Here is a 19,534-nt window from a genome sequence, read left to right on the forward strand (position 1 = left end):
CTAAATATAATCATAAAATATAATCTCGTACTCATAAGTGCTCATTTTGATGTAATTTTGAAATTTTACGATACAAGCCAAATCTGAATGACTTATAACCTGAAACACTGATACACATGATTTTCCTAAGTATGGGGTGTTCATAACCCACCATCACTGAATAATACATTAAGTACAATAACATCATCATAATATTGTAAGGATATTCATGATTCATAGACCCAACATGTAATAGAACTCACTAAACTGATGAAATCCATGATTATGAGTATGGGAAGATGTTAAGCTTACGAGGAAAACATGCTCACGTGGTAAAATTCATAAATTGATAATCAACATGCTGTCAACTGAACATGATGTGGGTGACTGAGTTTATAAAGAATGAAAGAATATAATTCACATGGGAAAACACATTGTGGTTGTTTGTATTCAAAACTATTAAGAGAAAGTTGAATAAATTCATAGTTGACATTGACATTTCATCAAAAGAGGAAAGGGTTTTTACTTGAAAATTAAGGGTTTTTTGGGACTTAATGGGTGGAAAAAACCCATTAATGAGTATCCCACATACCTGAATTCCTTATCTTCTTGAGAAAAACATGAAATTGAGGCCTTGGAAGGGTGAATTCTTGGAAAGCTTTTGAGTTTTGTGTTCTTGAGAATAGAAGGAGATTAAACGTCATTAACTGATGATGAATAAGGAAAATAATGCCCCTCTTAGATTTTAAGTCATGATTTAGGTGTGTTGGGGAGAGGAAAAGGACCAAAATACCTCTCACCCTTTAATGAATGTTGCAGAATTTACACTACAATGTGGCACGGTGATTATCACGGAGGCTACCCTCCGTGACAATCTACGTATCTCGGAGACTATCTTTCATGACACATTCTGTATCGTGGAGGCTTACTGCCTCCGTAGTCCAAAAATACCTCAAGTCTCTTCCAAAAAATTCAAAACTCTCTTGAATGACCCTTTTAACATTCACAATCATGTTCCAACTCATAAATCAATATTTCGAACACGAAAAGCTCAAAAATAAAATGTTCAAAATTTTGGTGTGTTAAAGTAACCAGGACACTTGCACTTAGTGTGAAATAAAAGCGTTGGGACCTTTAAACATGGGATGAATAGCTGGAAACTCGTCTAGAATCTTGCAGGGTATTACAAAATATTAGCAAAATTATGTAAAAATGTTATACTTAAATTAATAAATTAGATATACTATAAAAATATTATAAAATTAAATTAAATACTTCAAAATTATGAATGCAAAACATCGGTATTTATTTGATACCAAAATAATAAGTAAAGAAAATTAATATTCAAAACTAATAATTTTTTGTAAAATAGCAGTCTAAGGGGAATATCAGAAGGTCAAAATTAGGTGTCAATAGCTTCACTTCATTGCTCGAAAATGGTAAAAGAGTTGTCGAGAAATGAACGTTGACATAGTAGCCAATTTTATCCAACAAATGGTTCGCTGGAATCAAAAAGAAAAAATGATTTATCAAAATGGTATGATCGAGACTCTGGTTTCAAGTCACCTACATATCTCGAGTTTATGGTAGTTCTAGATTTAGGAACAAATAATATTCCTAAATAAATGATGAATATTGATTTTGGATGAAAATAGCATGAGTTGGCAAGATTATAGTAATAGTCTCGTAAAAGATGGAGCACAAATATGATTTAGGTCATTGTGTAAGATACAGGGATAAAGAATTATTTCAAAAGCTGGAGAAAGAGAATTGTTTAGTCGTCTTCTATTTGTTGAAAACTCAGTAGTAGCTTATTTTAAGGTTCGACAAGGAACCCAATTGTCATTTAAGGTTCGATAAGGAACTCAATGCCATTTTAAGGTATGATGAGGAACCCATGCTTCATTTTAAGATTCGGTGAGGAACCCATGTATATTTTAAGGCTCGGCGAGGAACCCGTGCTTATTTTAAGGTTCGGTGAGGAACTCATGCCTATTTAAAGATTTGGTAAAGAATCCATGCATATTTTAAAGTTCGGTGAGGAGCCTATGCCTACTTTAAGATTCTGTGAGAAACTCATGATTATTTTAAGGTCCAACATAGAACTCATATTTATTTTAAGGTTCGTAAAGGAAGACAATAACAAGTTTGATGGAGAATTGCTAATGAAATGTATTATAGATTTTGATATCATCAAAGTTAAGAAGATAGAGTAATCTAGGTTCTTTCCCATATTAGGGATGTAGTTTGGGGTTCCTTTGATGATGTTGTAAGGCAGTTGATGCATTTGTACCGGTTGTCTGCACTCATAGAAAAATTAAGTCAAAAAGTAACATTGTTTTATACCTTTGATTGCCTTGACTCTTCCTCGTTGTTTTTGTTTCATGAATGGATTGGGACTTTCACTCCATCGTGGTAAAACTTTTAAGGAATACTCAAAAACTTCTGTCCCGATTTAGGATAAAAGATACCTTTTGCACGTACTTATGAATAGATATACTGCTCCTTGTGTATTTTTTGAGATTTTCTTAAACTTTTTACCCTGGTTTTCACTTTTGGAGTCTTATATTTCCACTTCACCCAAAGAAAAACATTAGTTCAAGAGAAATTATTGTCCTACATTTGAACATCATGATCTCAATTTGAATTTGCCTTTATATGCTCAAGAGTCGGGCCTATTAGCGTGATACTTCAGATGGTAAGGATTTGGGCAAAGTATTTGAAATTGGATATAGAAGGCAAAGAAATTTTTTATTAGATTTAGACCGGGGCCCAATAATGAACTACCTACGTATCCAAATGAAAAGCAGGTCAAACATAAGTCAAGACTAAAAAAAGCTAGATAAAACTAGAAAATATTATTAGCCATAAGAAGGATAAATAGAGAATGATGTTGTTTTTCTTATGACTATGATAATCCATCTTTATCAGTCCATATGACATGCTTTGTGCTTCTTTCACAAACGTCTTAAAAAAAATTTTGTTGAATCACCTTGAACAAAGATTTTATCCGTAGTGATGGGATCATAGATGTTGTGTATTAGGCTTCATTGCTCTTTTATCTCTCCATTTTCAATAAGATTTTGGATCTTGTATCTTAGTGTTGAACATTCTTCAATATCATGACCTTGAATATTTTAGTAGTAAGCATAATTTTAAGATGGATCAAAGTTAGAAGGTAGATGTTTAAGGATCTATCATTTTCTTGATTACATAATACCTTGTGCCCTCAGTCTTTAAAATATGCTCGCCAATAGATCAGTCAAAGGAGTAAAGGTATGAGGCCTCATTCTCATTAGTTGATAAAAATCACCTTATACCCGATAAGACCAATGTTGAAAGTTGGGTTGTGCATGAGAGACCTCATTTTGAGAACCTTGCCAGAAGGAGTTGCGTTAAATTTGATATGCCTCGTGTTGATAATATTTTGAGCCATAAGGTTCGAGATGCTCATTATGGAAAAAAATAGCATGGACCTCTTCGATATTTTGATAGCCTTGTGTTTGAGATATGAATGGTGATAATTCCTTTTTACTTTCCTCAGATGGACTCTTTGGTACTTGAAAAGTGGTTTTCATTGTAGAAACATCAATACTTCTCCTAGTCTGAATATCATATTCTAGAATTTTTTGATTGAAATAAGACTTTTAAAACTGTGAGTGCTTAAGAAGTACAATTTTAGATAGTATTCCATCTAGAGACCTGATACAAGTTTGGACCAACTCTTCTTCAGGTACAGAAGAACAAATCTCAGAAGTTTTCAATCTTCATCGTATTGCATGTTCCTCATAGATTCATATGTCATTCTCTATACCTCGAACACCATATTATTGGATCAATCTTGATATTAAACTTATATTTTCCATGTATGTCATTTGTCAAAGTCTTGTTTGGCGAACCAGGTGATCCTCATTCCTGACAAAATTTGAATAAATAACCTCATTAAAAGAGCCTCATTATGTCCTATGTCAACTAATTTGTTGCAATAGTCCTTTATATATATGATTGGATATCCATGCCCATCAAATATGTTAAACTTTTAGACTTTGTATTCTGGAGGTAAATCAACCCTTGGATGTAGACACAGTTTCTCATACCTCAAGTTGTGAATATATTTGGAATGTAAATTCTCATCCAACCTCTTTTTTAAGTCATGAAGTTTTTGCTGAAGTACATATAAATAGACCCTTTCTCTTTCAAGAATGGTGTGTTTACAAGGAAACAACTGAGAGAGTGTGTGAGTAAGGAGAGAATAAGGAGATACAGTCCAAAGAGTGATTTACATTGGGGAGAAGAAAGAGGGATGAAATCTTTCTAAATATTGAACATATTTGGCATACTGCAGATTTTCAATCGAGTTGATGTTCAAATACTATATAAACTTTAAATAAAAATAGTAAATCAAATAAAATAAGAGTCAGTGTACCTAATAAGGAAAGAGATAGTATGAAAATATGAATTATATTGTCAAAGAGAACTTTAGAATAAATGAGTTAGAACTTAAGCTTGAGAAGTGCATAGATATCAAAAGATAGAAGAAAGGCTCTAAGCAAGACTTAAATACTAAGTTCGTACTTAAAGTTGATGGGGTGAACAAGTAAATAATGATACAATATTTAAAAAATAGACATAGAATATTTAAAGAAATTTTATTTTGAAAAACAGGAGGGTTGAAGATTTGAAAAGTTTTCTAAAAATTTATTTGAAAGAACTAGCTCAACTGAGACATTTAGTATGAAATAATTAAGAATTTAAAAGATTGCCAAAAATTATTTGCATAATTAAAAAGATGTTCAAGTTTTCACTCCTTTTTTTAACATGAGAATATTTTGTAAAAGAAGGAAAAATGAAGGAGTTTGACTTGGAAGAAAAACATATAAACAAGAAAATAGATAAGTACTAAGTGAAAAACAGAACCTAAAAAAAATACAAATTCAAGCAAATAGAGGAAATGTGAAAAGTGATATTGAGAGGAAAAGTAAATTAAGCAAGAAACATATACGAGAAATAATTTGTCAAGGAGAAAAAATTGATAAGGAAACAAATAAAGCAAATAGAGAAAGGTAACACACATTAAGTTCTTAAAAAAATGATAGACTAGACACATTAATGTCGCATAATGCACATAAGTTATGAAAGCATTCTTTCTGGGTTTATAAAATCTTTTAAAATTAAGAGTAAGATTTTCTTAACAAGGCATCCTAGGCTTAGAGTGCATATTCCTTAATAAAGGAATAAGCAGTCATGATCTAGAAATAAGAGTGGTTTCTTGACAAGGTCTCCTCAAGCGGACAACTTGAGAGTGGAAAAGCTCATGACTGTCAATGAACCATTGATCGATCGATTTATGAAGAATTTTTCTAAGGGTGTTTAGGAAATGAACGTTCGTGCAACCACATAACGACTCTTAAAAAGAAATAGGAAAAAAATTCAAAGTGGAGGAAGACATGAACATAATGCCAGTTGTATAAAGCTGTTGGTGAAATATTACAAATATTACAATTGAAACACAAATGTGGAAAAAATAAAATAATCTTCTTCTTGGCTGAGGAGCAGATATCTTGCTCTCTTTAAGGATATTCAAGGCCACTACAACAAATTATTTCACCAGTCCAATAGTAATCTTCTTGACTTGTCCCCTCCAGGATATAACAACCTTCTCACAAAGTACAACTCAATAAACTCTGGACAAGAGTTGATTTCAAAGCTCTACCAAAAAGAACACTTCCTTCAACTTATAAACTCTTTTTTTACTAACTCTTGTGAACTCTATATTTTCTTATATGATTATACAATATGCAAGACCACCACTATTTATAGGTAAGGACATCTTCCATGCAATGAATAGAAAGAAATAGTAGGAAGATAAATGTGATATAAATTACAAGAGTTATAAGGGTTACAAAATTCAAAAGAAATAAAGGATAAATAAAAAGTGGGTGGTTACATGAACTTCAAGGAAAATGATGGCCAAATTCATCCACCATTAACCTAGAATCAAATTCCACCAAATGAGATAATGCAACAAACACATTTCTTGTGCCTTGAATTGTCATTAATTAAAAAAGTAACACCATTGAAACCACTAAAGAATTAAACATTATCACGTACTCATTTTCCTTCTAAGGCAGTAACTCCAAAGAGTGATAAGGAATAATGATGTCACTCACAATACGTTTGAGAAGCTGCACAAAAGTGTAACTTAAAAATAGTAAAAGGCATTTGATGCTCAAAAGTAAATGAGCAGCCAAAAAATGAGCAAATTAACATTAAAAAATATTAATATTAAAATGCTTAATCCATCAAAAGTCGTAACACATAGTGCATAATGAAAAGAAGGAACATATTGAATAATATAAGAAAAATATAAAAATAAATAAATGTGCAATCATAGAGATATCCTGAAAATAATAACTAAAACATAAACAAGCAAAAGGTATAAAGGAAAATGAATGGACATGAAAATATTGACACTATTTAGGGAAAAAAAAGGAGACTAACATGTAATAGCGACAAATTAAAATGCCAAAACAACTATTTGAAAAAAAAAGAATAGGACAATAGTGAAAAGAACAAACATAAGAAAAAAATAAAGTGCATACAAATAGAAAGAAAGAATAGATCTCACGTAACACGCAAATTCGTAATGGTTAGAACCTAAGTATCTCCAAAAGAGTCGTCACGCTGTCAAGCCCCATTTTTCTCGTGAAAAGCAAATTCATCGTGACAATATTTTTAAGATAATTTTAAAAGAGAAGGATCGCCACCTGACGAATTAAGGTGCGTTAGGACACCATTTTAAACTAATTAAGAAATATGTAATTATTAGTCTATATCATCAGAAATTCGGGTAAGAGTTCAAATTATCTCAAAAGAAATATGTTAAACACTTTCTAAAGTCCACAAATATGAATCCCAAACTAATTTGTATGTTACAAGGGGGATTCTATGTGATAAACAAAGTCAATTATTATTTTTATTAACTTAATATGAACTAAGTGTTTAAAGCATGGAAAATATCAAGAAAACTAAACATGCAACTCAACTATTATCTAATTAATAATTATCTAAGTGATAAAGTAATGAGATGCGTAAAAATGCGAATAAGATAAGTGAGAAGATATAAGACGCACAATAACATAATGAAAGGATTTACTTAAATAACAACAAACCTAAATTAAAATAATATTAAATAAATTTCTCTCTCCTCTCTCTAGGTGCAACTAGGTGAGCTAATATGTACCCATGCCTGGAAATAGCGAGGGGATGAGGAAAACTATTATCAGTCAACAACGGGGGAAACACAAACAAAGGAATCCTAACTACACACCAAAAATTTGTAGGGAAAAAAACTGATATAGGGGTAAATCCAATAGAACAGTGGCCAACTGTGGTGGGTACCAAAATTCCAATCTTAGAGGAAACCTCACGGCAGAAGTCGACAATTGAGACTGGAATTGTGAGCCATAAGAGTGGGGAAGGTAGTGTATGAAAGAAAAGTGAGATTACACTCCCAACAACAAAATAGGTGCAAACCTCTGTATTATTAACTAATGATTTACATGAGTTATCCAGTGAAATGGAGAAGCCAAAATGGGTGAACTTAGTGAAGGGAAATCAATTTGTTGCATAAAGGATGGCACTCAAATATGTTGTGCCCATTATACGGGATGGTGAAACGGTAGTGGAATTGTGCAAAAAGGGTGGAAATGGAGACTTAATGTAAGCATGCTCTAATACTATATGTGGTTGGTGTTGATCCGGCTATTACAGCAGTGTAGCGGTATATTGTAGCTACTTGCAATCACATTGCGAAGCCTAAGGTTTACTACCATAACGATGAGTACTTCTTCGTCAAGTTCATATGTATTGATGACAGAGATGAGGTACTATCTTCTAGACCTCATATGATGAATAATAAGCCAACAAGAAAAAATTACAGATAATTCCACTTTGGGTTAAATTCTCAAATTTACTATTGATTATTGATGGTCACAATCGTTGTGCAGAATTTCTAGTGGAATGGGGGTGCCCTTATATGTAGGCGAGTGCACTACTCAAGTAGATAGAATATCCTATGCTTGAGTGCTAATGGAGATGGATATAACAAAGACTCTACCAAAAGAATTCAAGGTTGAGAATCCTAATGGAAGGCAATTTACACAGGCTATAACATATGAATGGGTTCCCATCTACTGCCCTACTTGCTTAACCATTGGTCATAAGATTCAGGCAAAGAATGGTCCAAGGGTAAAACTTCGACCTAGGCTGGGGAAATAGAAAATGGAATGGCAACACAAACATAAAAGTGCAGAGGAGGGGTTACCAAATAATGCTATGATAGTTGCTGCTATGCCTAGCACTAGTAAGGGAGTACAAAGTGATAGAACTAGTAAGCAGAAAATTGATCATCCTAATGTAACATAACATGTGAGCCCTTGGAAGAATGTTTGAGGTAAATCTACAGAAACGGGAACTATGAATCAGGGTGATAGGGAATAACTCAGTATTACAAATAAATTTAGTCTCCTTCATAATCATGATAAATATTTTGGGGCTAAAGAAAGTAGAGTGACTGGTGGACAAAGTAGGATAGAGAGGAGATGTATTATTTAACTTTCTCATAAATGAAGTTAATAACATGGAATGTTCAAGGTATGAATAAATTTCATAGGCAAAAGAAAGTGAGTTTGTTTATTAGACAAAATAATATTAGTATCTTAGCTCTTATTAAACATAATTTAAAGCAGTAGTAGGCAGATAAAATTCTTAGAGCAATTGCTCCAAGATGGATGAAGTTAGAGAATTATGCTTGTAGTAGTACAGGCAAGATATGGATTATTTAAGGCCCTCAAGTCATTGATGAGGTGGACTGGAGATGGATGAATGGTTTATACACTCTAAAGTAAGACTCAGAGCTTTGAATTATAGTTTTTCTTTTATAGACTTATATAGTCTTCACACAATTGATAGCAAGACACCCCTCTGGGTTAAAGTTAAATAAATTGAATCAAGACACCAGAGGCCTTGGTTAGCTATGGGAGATTACCATGTCATCCACAAGATTGAGCATAGGTTGATTGGATTAATTGTGCAAGAAGTTGAGATTGAGGACTTTGGCTCTTTCTTGGTTGATAATAATATGACATTGTTAAGAACTAATGGTAGGAAGTATTCTTGGACTAATGGTCGCACTTATACAATGATTGATTGGGCCTTCATGAATGTCAATTGGATGCTTGTTATGCCTACTAGTGAGGTAATACTATTGGATCCAAGATACTCTGACCATTCACTTCTAAGTCTCACCTTAGCACAAGAAGATACTGTTAAGGCCAAAACTTTCAAATTTAGGAATCACTTATCCCAGCATGAAAAGTTCCAGGAGATTATCTCAAAAGCATAGAATTAGAGACATGGATTTGATAGACTGTATGATGTTTGGCAGAAGTTAAAATATATGAAAGCAACCATGAAAACATTAAATACTTTTACTTTTCAAGGGGTGGAGATGAAGATTAAAATATATAGGCAACAACTGCAAGATATACAGAGTTATATGGGGCAACCTAGCCAACCACAAGATATTATTTAACTGGAAAATGAGGTTAAATATGATATTAAGAAATAGTTGAATGTTGAAGAGAGTATAGTAAGGCAGAAATCAAGGGTGCAATGACTACAGTTAGATGGTGGTAACACTTCATACTTCCATACAAGTCTAAGAAATAGAGTTGGACAAAATAAAACTGCAAGTTTTACTACATGTATTGGTAGTATTATAACTAGTAGTAATGACATTGAGGCTGAAATACTTAAATTTCATCAACAACTACTAGGTTTTTGAGCTCCACAAATGCCTGCAATCAACTCTCGATTGATGAAAGATAGTCGAGTGTTTAATAGGTGTCAACAACTTAAACTCATTGAGCATGTGACTAGAGAGAATGTATTAATGTCTTTGTAGGGTATACGTGATCATAAGACACATGGATGTGATGGCTTTAACGTATTATTCTTTAGAATAGATTGGCAAAGTACCGAAGAAGAAGTCACTGATGTTGTATTGGGTTTTTTTGCCATAGGTATTATGTGTAAAGCTATCAATTGCACCACTGTAACCCTGATCCCTAAAATAGCCTATCCTGGTAGAGTCTCAGAATATAGACTTGTATTTTATTGTATTTTGCTATACAAGATTATTGATAAGGTGCTAACCAATAGGATGCAATAGGTGATAGATGACCTCGTAGATAAAAACCAGTGTTTATTTGTGCTCGATAGGCTGATTAATGATAACATAATCTTAAATAGTGAACTAGTTAAAGGGTATGAAAGAGGGGAGTTTCTCCAAGATGTATGCTCAAAGTCAATATAAAAAATGCTTATGATTTTATAGAGTGAGGCTTTTTACGACAGGTTATGGTGTGTTTGCAGTTTCCTAGAAAATTTATTGACTAGATATATCAATGCATTAGCACAATATTTGACTCTATACTTATAAATGAACATCCTAGCATTCCTTTTCGTGCAAAGAAAGAATTGAGACAGGGGGGTCCTTTGTCCCCCCACCTATTTGTGATCTCAATGGATTATTTGACAAGGCTTCTGAAACAGTTGCAATATAAACCAGATTTTAACTCCACCCTAAATGTGAAAAAATACAAATAATTCAACTTAGCTTTGCTGATGATCTCTTGTTTTTTAATAGGGGAGATACTGAATCTGTTAAAATATTGTATGAAGTGTTTCAAGAATTTTCTTTAGCCTCAAGTCTAGTTGCTAATAAGAATAAGAGTATATATTTTGAAGGGATGCCACATGATATCCAAGCTGAAATTGTATAAGAGCTATAATTTTCACAAGCGCAGCTACCATTCGGTTACTTGGGAGTCCCTCTTCATATTAAGAAAATGGTTATTGTACAATATCAACCATTGATTGAGAAAATAATGGTAAGAATACATACCTGGACCACCAAATTCCTAACTTATGTAGGAAGGGATCAATTAATCAAGAGTGTGCTTTTTTCTATACAATTTTTTTTAGTCTTAAGCATTCACCATCCCAAAAAAGGTCAAGTGTATTGAAGATGCATCCAATAAAGCACTAATTGTATAGGAGCAGCTCTGTAGGCCACGAATTGCAGGTGGCTTAAATTTGCTAGATGCGCAGGCATTGAATAAGGCTGCAATAAGTAAATTATTAGGGAGCTTGAGTACCAAGTAAAATAGACTATAGGTAAAAAGGGTGCATATGTACTATGAAACAAAGGACAATCTGGGGTGTTGCATCACCTCAAGCCTCATGAATGGTAAGGAAGAGTTTACAAATGCATAAAGTGTTTGAGCTAGGCTGAACTGAAGCAGATGTTAAACAAATGGATAAATGCTCTAGCTATACCAAGATTCAAGAGGTGCCTATCAAAAAATGGAGTGGAGAAGACTAACCTGCAATAATGCAGCGTGTCTGAAATATATTTTTATCTTGTATTTAGCCTTGCATAATAGGCTACTCACTAAGGACAAGCTAGCTGAGTGAGGTTGTGTGGAGAATGTGCAATGTGTTTTATGTTGTGCTACTATAGAGAAACACAATTAATTGTTCTTTTATTGTGGGTACTCAACTCAAGTGTGGCAATTGGTGCTCCACTAGCAGAGTGTACACAGGCAAACTCAGGGATGGACTAATGAAGTGATTTAGGCAAATAAATTCTGTAAAGGTAAAAATCCAAGAGCTAAGGTATATAGGATGGTGAAGGCTACAAGTGTCTATCTCATATGGTAGAAGAGAAAGATGCGTTTGTGAGAGAAAGGTCAAGACCAAAACTTCACAATATATTGCATATTCTAAACTTCTATCGTATGTAATTGTTACTTTGGTGTTGCTATAACTCTTATGTTAGTAGCTGATAGAATAGGAAGATGAGTATGATGAGATTGTAAACTGGGGCTATCCAGTTTGCTTTTCTATTTTATAATTGTTACTTGATAATAAAATCATTTTATATACCAAAAAGAAAAAACCTAAACTACCCAATAATTAAACACTCAAAATAAAGAAAACTAAAGTTTATTCAAAAGATTTAGACAAGGCGTTGATTTTATCCTATTCGAACATTACCCCGCTAATTAATAGATGATAATGTCGTATGTCGTGTTTTAATATTTTGTTCGGATCAACTTTCATTATTTCTAACTATTTGAACGCCTAGTTTGGTTATTAGGTTGTTATTAGGCCTAGAAACACACTAAAAAATGATAAAAATCAACATCCCCTGAGATGCCTATCCGTCTCAATTTAATGTCCAAGAGGCGTTGAATAATCTATTTTGAATAAGGGTCTAAACATAAAGAAAATCTTAAGCTGTCTAATTAGATTCGGGATTAACGTCAAACAAAACAAAAAGACTTGACAAATAGCACATAACAGTTTCATGAAATCCTCTTGATTAATTCGAGGTTGATTACGTGATTGACATGCTTAAAAAACAATTATTCATTTTTATATAACTTAAACCTACATGCATGTTATCTAAGTGACAAATAATTGTTATTAAATAGACTAACAATTTATTTCAAAAATGCTGGAGAGAAATTGAATAAAGTATGTATAAAATTGATTAAAATGTGCAGGTAATAAAATTTAAAAAATATGCAGAAAGTTAGATAAAAATGTGCAGAAGATTTATTAAAATGTGCAGAAAATTATTTACATTGTGCAGAAAATTAATTAAACCATGCAAAAAATTATTTACATTGTGCAGAATATTGTTTGAAGTACAATTTTTTTAAAGTGTAGAAAACTATTTTAACGTGCAAAATTAATTTTAGAAGTGCAAAAACTTATTTTAAAAATGCAAAAAAAATTTCAAAAAGACCAGAAAACTATTTTAAGAGTGCAAAACTTATTTAAAAGATGAAAATTAACTTAGAAATGCTGAAAAGTAATTTAACACTCTGAAAAGGGAATAAACATGAGGAAAATTAAATAAACAAGCTGAAAAATAAAATATAACACACCAAAAAATTTGTTGAACATGTTGAAAATGGTTAAACATGCTATAAACTAAGTTGATATGTTTGAAATTAGTTTGATATGTTAAAAGTTAATTAATAATCCTAAAACACACTTTCTAGGTGATGAAATAATTAATAATCCTAGAACATATTACCTAAGTGACAAGATAAGTGTGTTAAAAATATTTTAGTCACATAATCCCCCCCCCCCCCCCAAGCAGTCTCCATAATTTTCATTATAAATAGAGCGTTTATACAATAGATTATTAATATCGATAAAAAGTAAAAGAAAATAACATCTTAAACTAAGACATAGAAATAGTCCCACTAGGAAGCTCCCAAACCCAAATAACTCTGCAACAAGTTTCAATTGAGATTGAGGTTTCTGTTGAACAATTCCCAAACACAGATGCAATCAACTTTAAACAGTTCAAGGTATAAACAAGTCAAACATTTTCCTAGAAACATGATATCTAGGGCTAAAAGAAAAATGTATTTTTCACTGGAATTGCATACAGAATACTTTTGGATTGCAAATAAAGTAGCATAACAACAAGCCACCTTTTGAAGGTGAACTTCATAGCAAAATAAGAATGAGCAGATTGAAGACTCTATTTCTACAAGCAAGCACCTAAGGCAAACAAAAATAACATCATGGGTTTAATAGGACATGCCTAATAGCTTTAACAAAATTTCATCCTACATTTACGATAATACTACAATAAGCTAACTTAGAATTTGAAACTACCTCGACAGAGGACTAACTAGTTAGCAACTAATAAATAAAAAGAATGTCCAAAAGATCAGTGCTTTGAATCACAATATGAGATTTTTTATATACAAAACAAAGAGGAGAGAATGATAACCAAAAAAGGTGCAAGAGTACGTGTCTAAGTCCATGTAAAAGAGGACTGAGAGTATGAATAATGTCTGAGCCAATAGTGAAAGGAAAGTCTTGTTTATATAGTATAAGAGTTATAATCAGTCTCATATAATAAAAGAAAGAAGGATATTCTCCAAATTAGATATTCTCCAAATTAAATAAAGACGAATTTTTTCTCCTTAAGGGGAAGGGATAAATTAGTTGTGGCAAAAATCATGCAATTACCATAATTAGACAAGTAAAAAATCTATTCAGACTGAATAAAGTTAGGACAATAAGTAAGGAGATCTTAGAACTATGAAACTCACCAAAAATAAATGAAGAAGAAAGCTATCACACAATCATACACCAGTTAGCCAAATAATATCCTCGATTAGTTGTAACCAAATCAAATCAGCCATAATCAATTATCAATTCAAATTCTAAGAGAGGTTATCCAATTTATAATTTGACAAGAAAAAAAGACTATCACAAGTTCGAATTTAAGAAGATGGGGAATAAACAGATCAAATTGCAAATCATAATAGGATTGCTATGTCATGGCATGAAAATTAATCAAACAAATCTAACAAAGATTTCAATTTAGGACGATTCACATATAGCAATACACAAAGCATGAATAGGCAAATAATAATCAAGTTTAAAACTAAATGCACACCAATACCAAATCGCAAGGACATAGATCATGCCTTGAGATAGATAGGCAATCAATTGAGGATTCAATTATAGAATAAACACTAAAGGACCATACCTGGATGAATTCATAGAACTTTAAAGCTTCAATAGAGACCAAAATGAGATGATTGTCTGCAAACCTTAAATCCTCCAGAGATTTAATCATGAGAAATTATGAGTGTCCCATTCAAGATGCTCGCTCCATCAGGGCTTTTCAAAATTCACCTAAGAAGAGAGAATTTTAGGGGTTAAAGAAGAAAAAATGAGAAACAGAGGGACGATAGAAATCCATCTTCTGGTGGGTCACCAGAGCCGAAGAAATAGTGGTGGTGCGACTTGGTAGAGAAAAAAATAAAATTAGGGATTTACCAGCCAGTGTTGGTCCGTGGTGATGGAGGCATAAAGGAGAAATCAAAGAAGGGCATCGAGTTTTGGTGATTCACCGAAGTCGTGGAGATAGCATAGGGGTGGTGTTGTGGTGGTAGTTTGCCAGACAAGGTGACAACAAGAAAGAGATAACAGAGAGAGAAGAGAGTGGAAAGTACTGCTCCCATCCATCGATAAAGGACTCGCCGGTGTTGTGATGGCGGAGCGACACTGGGAATTTGAGAGAAAAAAAGATGCTGGGAGACAGAGAGGCTATTAGTGAGGGAGTAAGTAACTTAGGTTGTATTTATTTTTATTATGATTCAGATGCCTGAATCTGAATAATTAAGATGTTGTTTCTAAATCTGAAAATTGAATTATTAAGATTATTTGTTTTTCAACATCTGAATATGTAAAATTTATTTATTTGTATATATAATAAAAAATACAATTCAAATAAAAAATAAATCATACATTTAAAATATTTAATTTACACAACAACAACAACAACAAACCCAGTGTATTCCCACTTTGTGGGGTCTGGGGGGGGTAAGATGTACGCAGTCCATACCTCTACCTCTGATGAAGTAGAAAGGCTGTTTCCGAAAGACCCCCGGCTCAAGTTACGAGATATCAAACAAACACATAGTACAGCACAGAAGCAGATGACATAACATAGATACTGCAGCCATAAGGAATATAAAACAGAGTTATATTTAATTTAATACAGTAAAATTATTATTTAATTATAAAAAATATTTATGTTTGTTAATGATAGTGAAAATGATTTGTAATGGTGGCGATGGAGGTAGTGGTAATGATTGATGTCACTGTCTATTAATGTTGGTGGTGATAGTTGTGATGGTAGAGATGGTTAGTATTATAGTGACTGTTATGGTATGGGTGATTGGTAGTGATGGAGGTGGTTGTGATGTGAATTTGGTTGATGTTAGTTATTGAAGTGTTGATTGTGATAGATGAAAATAAACGCATCATGATTGACAATGTGTTAGTGGTAGTTGGAGACATTGTTGGCTGTAATGGTAGAAATAGTTGTTAGTATAGATAAATTATAGTGATGGTAGTGGTTAAAGTCCTAGTAGAGGTGGTGACACCGATGACAATAGCAGTGGTAGTGGTCGAAGAATATGTGAAGGTTGATGATGTGTTAGTAATAGTTAGCTATAGTACTATTTGTGATAGATGAGTTGGCAGTAATGGTTGATGGTGGTAGCGTTGGTATTGGCGGTGGTGGTGGCGGTGGCGATGGCGATGGATATTATTAGAATAATAGAGGTGGTAAATATAGTGACAACTGACAATAGTGGTAGTAGCGATATTAGTTGTTAATGGTGGTTGTGATGGTGGAAATGATTAGTGGTGGTTGACAAAATTGGTGATGACAGAGGTGGTTAGTGGTGGTGACTGGTGATCGTAGATAGAATGGTAGTGAATATTATCTAAAACAAGAATACCTCTTAATGATATTAAGACTTAGTTTCAGATCCAAATGATTAAATCCTATTCAGACCTATTAAGAACTAAAATCTTAATAAAAAACAAATGCACTTAATGGTCTAAAGTCTAAATCATTCAAATTCAGACCTCTATTAAGTGCAAACAAATGAAATCTTAGGTTTTTTTAGGTGTTTGGGGAATTAAGATAAATAAATTAAAGATTTGATCTTAATCGTTGATTCTATGAGATCGATTACTGTGATTAAAATTAGAATGGGTCAATGAAATGTGATTGTGATTTAAAATTAAGCCAAATTAAATTCAATTTAGGCTAATATTGAGATCAATTGTGTACAAAATGCCCATAAAATTAAATAAATATGAGAAATTGAGTTGAGTTAAGTTTCTATTTAAATAAATATAATAATGACTCAATAATACTAACAAGACAATAATAAAACATCACAAAACTCATTACTCTTACAAATAAATTTTGTATATAAAATTAATGTTATGTAAAATATTATATGAAGTCGACTATAATACTTTAAAATAAATTGAGCATAAATTTTAAGAAATGCTACAGTAGTAGTGTTGGTAGTGGTAGTGGGGTCTGGTGGAATATCAGAATGTCAAAATTGAGTGTCAATAATAACTAATTATAATTACAACCCAAAAGAAAAACTACCATTTACAAAACCTCTATAATAAATAGCAACATATCCAGTAAAATTTCACAATTGAGGTCCGGAGAGGGTAAAATATACGCAGACCTTACCATTATCCTAGGAAGGTAGAGAGGTTACTTTCAAAAGACCCTCGGCTTAAACACAATAAATTCAGGTACAAAAAAGAGAAAAATAGTGAAGAAAATATGGCAAGTAATAAGGAAATAATGCAAAATCTACCAGAAAAATAATAATCAACCATAAATATAGTGCGATAATTGAAATACAATCCACAACAACAATTATAGATATCTACAACTAAACCCTGATCTACCATAATACGACTAAGGCATGACAACACTCGTACCTAATTAATCTTCTACTCTAATACACGTCCTCCACATCCCTATACCTAAGGTCATGTCCTTGCTAACCTGAATATGCACCATGTCCTGCCTAATCACTTATCTACAATACTTCTTCGGCGTACCTCCAACCCTTTTTGTACCTACTATATCTAACCTTTAGCACTTCTTGAGTGGGGCGTCTGAACCTCGCCTCATCATATGTCCAAACCATCTCAATCTTGCTTTTCTTATTTTATCCATCATGGATGCTATTTTCACTTTATCTCTAATAACCCCATTCTTGATTCTATCAAAACTAATATGTCCACACATCCATCTCAACATCCTTATCTCTGCGACATACATCTTATGACCATGAAAATTTTTGACTGGCCAACACTCCATCCCATACAACAACGTTGGTCTAAACACCACTCTATAAAACTTACCTTTAAGTTTCAGTGGTATTTTTTTTATCACATAAGACTTTGGAGGCAAGATTTTACTTTATCAACGTTGCACCAATACGATAAATGACACCACCTTCTATGACCTTACTATCCAGAATAGCAAAACCTCTATAATAACAAAGGAAATAGTTAAATTGTCTCTCTATTTATAACTCTTTAAAATATGTGCCAGGTTAACATCGACAGAAGGAGTATACGTTAATATAACCTAGCAGTCAGGTGTTAAATGTGCGAGTTGGAATTAAACTTAACAAATTAAAATAGGCTGACTTGATAAGTGAGTTGGGCTAAAATGAGCCTAACAATTAAGTGGGCCAAAATAGATTGAGTTGAAATGAGTAAAAAATAGATTGGGCCAATGACCCACCCAATTTAACCATCTTTTTTCAAAATGGTCTACCTTCCCCCATTGCCCGTGCTTAGCTCCGCCCCTCTCTTATTATTCATTGCGACTCGAGCCTTCTGATCCGATTTACAACCATGATCCAACCCCAACCTCAAATCAAAACGTAACCTCAGACCGACCCTGAATAGAAACCCAGGACGCGAGCCTCAGCTCAGCTAGAGGTGTTTAGTTGTGAAATCATGTAGTTAAAATGCTACCTTTACAAAACTATGCAAGTAAAATATGTCAATTTGTGCATTTAGCCAAAGTTTATGTACCCGTACTTAATTTCAATAAAACTGTAAGGTTGGGCTTGCAATAACCAACGATGGATGCTGTACCGGTTACGCTACGTTTCTGTAACCATTGTACAAGTGTCCGGTCAAGTTGTAGTAGACGGGAACCATTAGAAAGGAGATGAAAATGGCGTCATAAATGAAAACAAGTGAGGGGACATTTCAAGCTTTTGCACTTTCGTCTATAATGGAACTCACAAATTCTAGAAACACCTAACTGATTCAGTGTCCTTATCGTAATTATGGGTTCAGATGGAGTACATTCGGAGAATATGCAACAAAGTTCACGGTTCGTTTCGACGTGGCTAGTGGGCGGGGTGGTGTTAGGGTTGTCTGTTCTCGGATTGCGATTTGCTTTGCCGAAGAAGAAGAAGAGACCGATAAGGGTGTATATGGATGGTTGTTTTGATATGATGCATTATGGTCATTGTAATGCTCTTCGACAAGCTCGGGCTCTTGGTGACCAATTGGTTGTTGGTGTTGTTAGTGATGCGGAAATTATAGCTAACAAAGGACCGCCAGTTACTCCTCTTCATGAAAGGTGATATATTTGGTTCGTCATTTTGTGTAGTATTATTAGAATAGGTGGCTTTGTATCCCACTGGAAACGTGGGAGATCTTTGACATTTGTATACCCAAAAGAAGAAATGTGCTCAGTTAGTGTGCTTTAGTTTGGCTGCTTTGATTAAGTATTACTTTCAGTTTTGTCTCTTTGATTGATTGGTTCTAGCAGGGGACGAATCTTTCTTACAGAGACCTAAAAGAAAAACTGGTACTTTCCTGTGAAATCTTAATCTTCTCTATATTTGGTCACTGTATAGACATGTCCTCTCTATCTACACGAGGTAGGGGCAAGGTGTAAGTATGCTCTACAAGTCTACCCTCCCCAGACTCCACTTGTGGGAATACACAGGGTATGTTGTTGTTGTTGTTGTATACCGATACTCAACCCAGCACTTCATCTTTATGCGAAGTCAGTATCTTTGAA

At 33.3% G+C, this 19,534-nt stretch overlaps 1 protein-coding gene across 3 annotated transcripts in view; it reads left to right on the forward strand.

Annotated features, from left to right (window-relative positions):
- Positions 1–18,344: 18,344 nt before the first annotated feature.
- The window catches only part of LOC107845298 (ethanolamine-phosphate cytidylyltransferase), a 45,432-nt gene continuing 44,242 nt past the window's right edge, over positions 18,345–19,534 (forward strand). For 2 of the 3 annotated variants that reach the window (XR_007045914.1, XM_047398169.1), the window contains exon 1: positions 18,569–19,087. Coding sequence is in view for 2 of the 3 variants with exons in the window: in XM_047398169.1 (XP_047254125.1) it covers positions 18,789–19,087 (299 nt within the window). In the remaining variant the exon portion in view is untranslated. Of the gene's footprint in view, positions 19,088–19,534 lie in introns of all 3 variants that reach the window. The other variant, XM_047398168.1, reaches the window with a different exon arrangement.

Source organism: Capsicum annuum, chromosome 10 (genome assembly GCF_002878395.1).
Source record: "Capsicum annuum cultivar UCD-10X-F1 chromosome 10, UCD10Xv1.1, whole genome shotgun sequence".
NCBI lineage: Eukaryota > Viridiplantae > Streptophyta > Magnoliopsida > Solanales > Solanaceae > Capsicum > Capsicum annuum.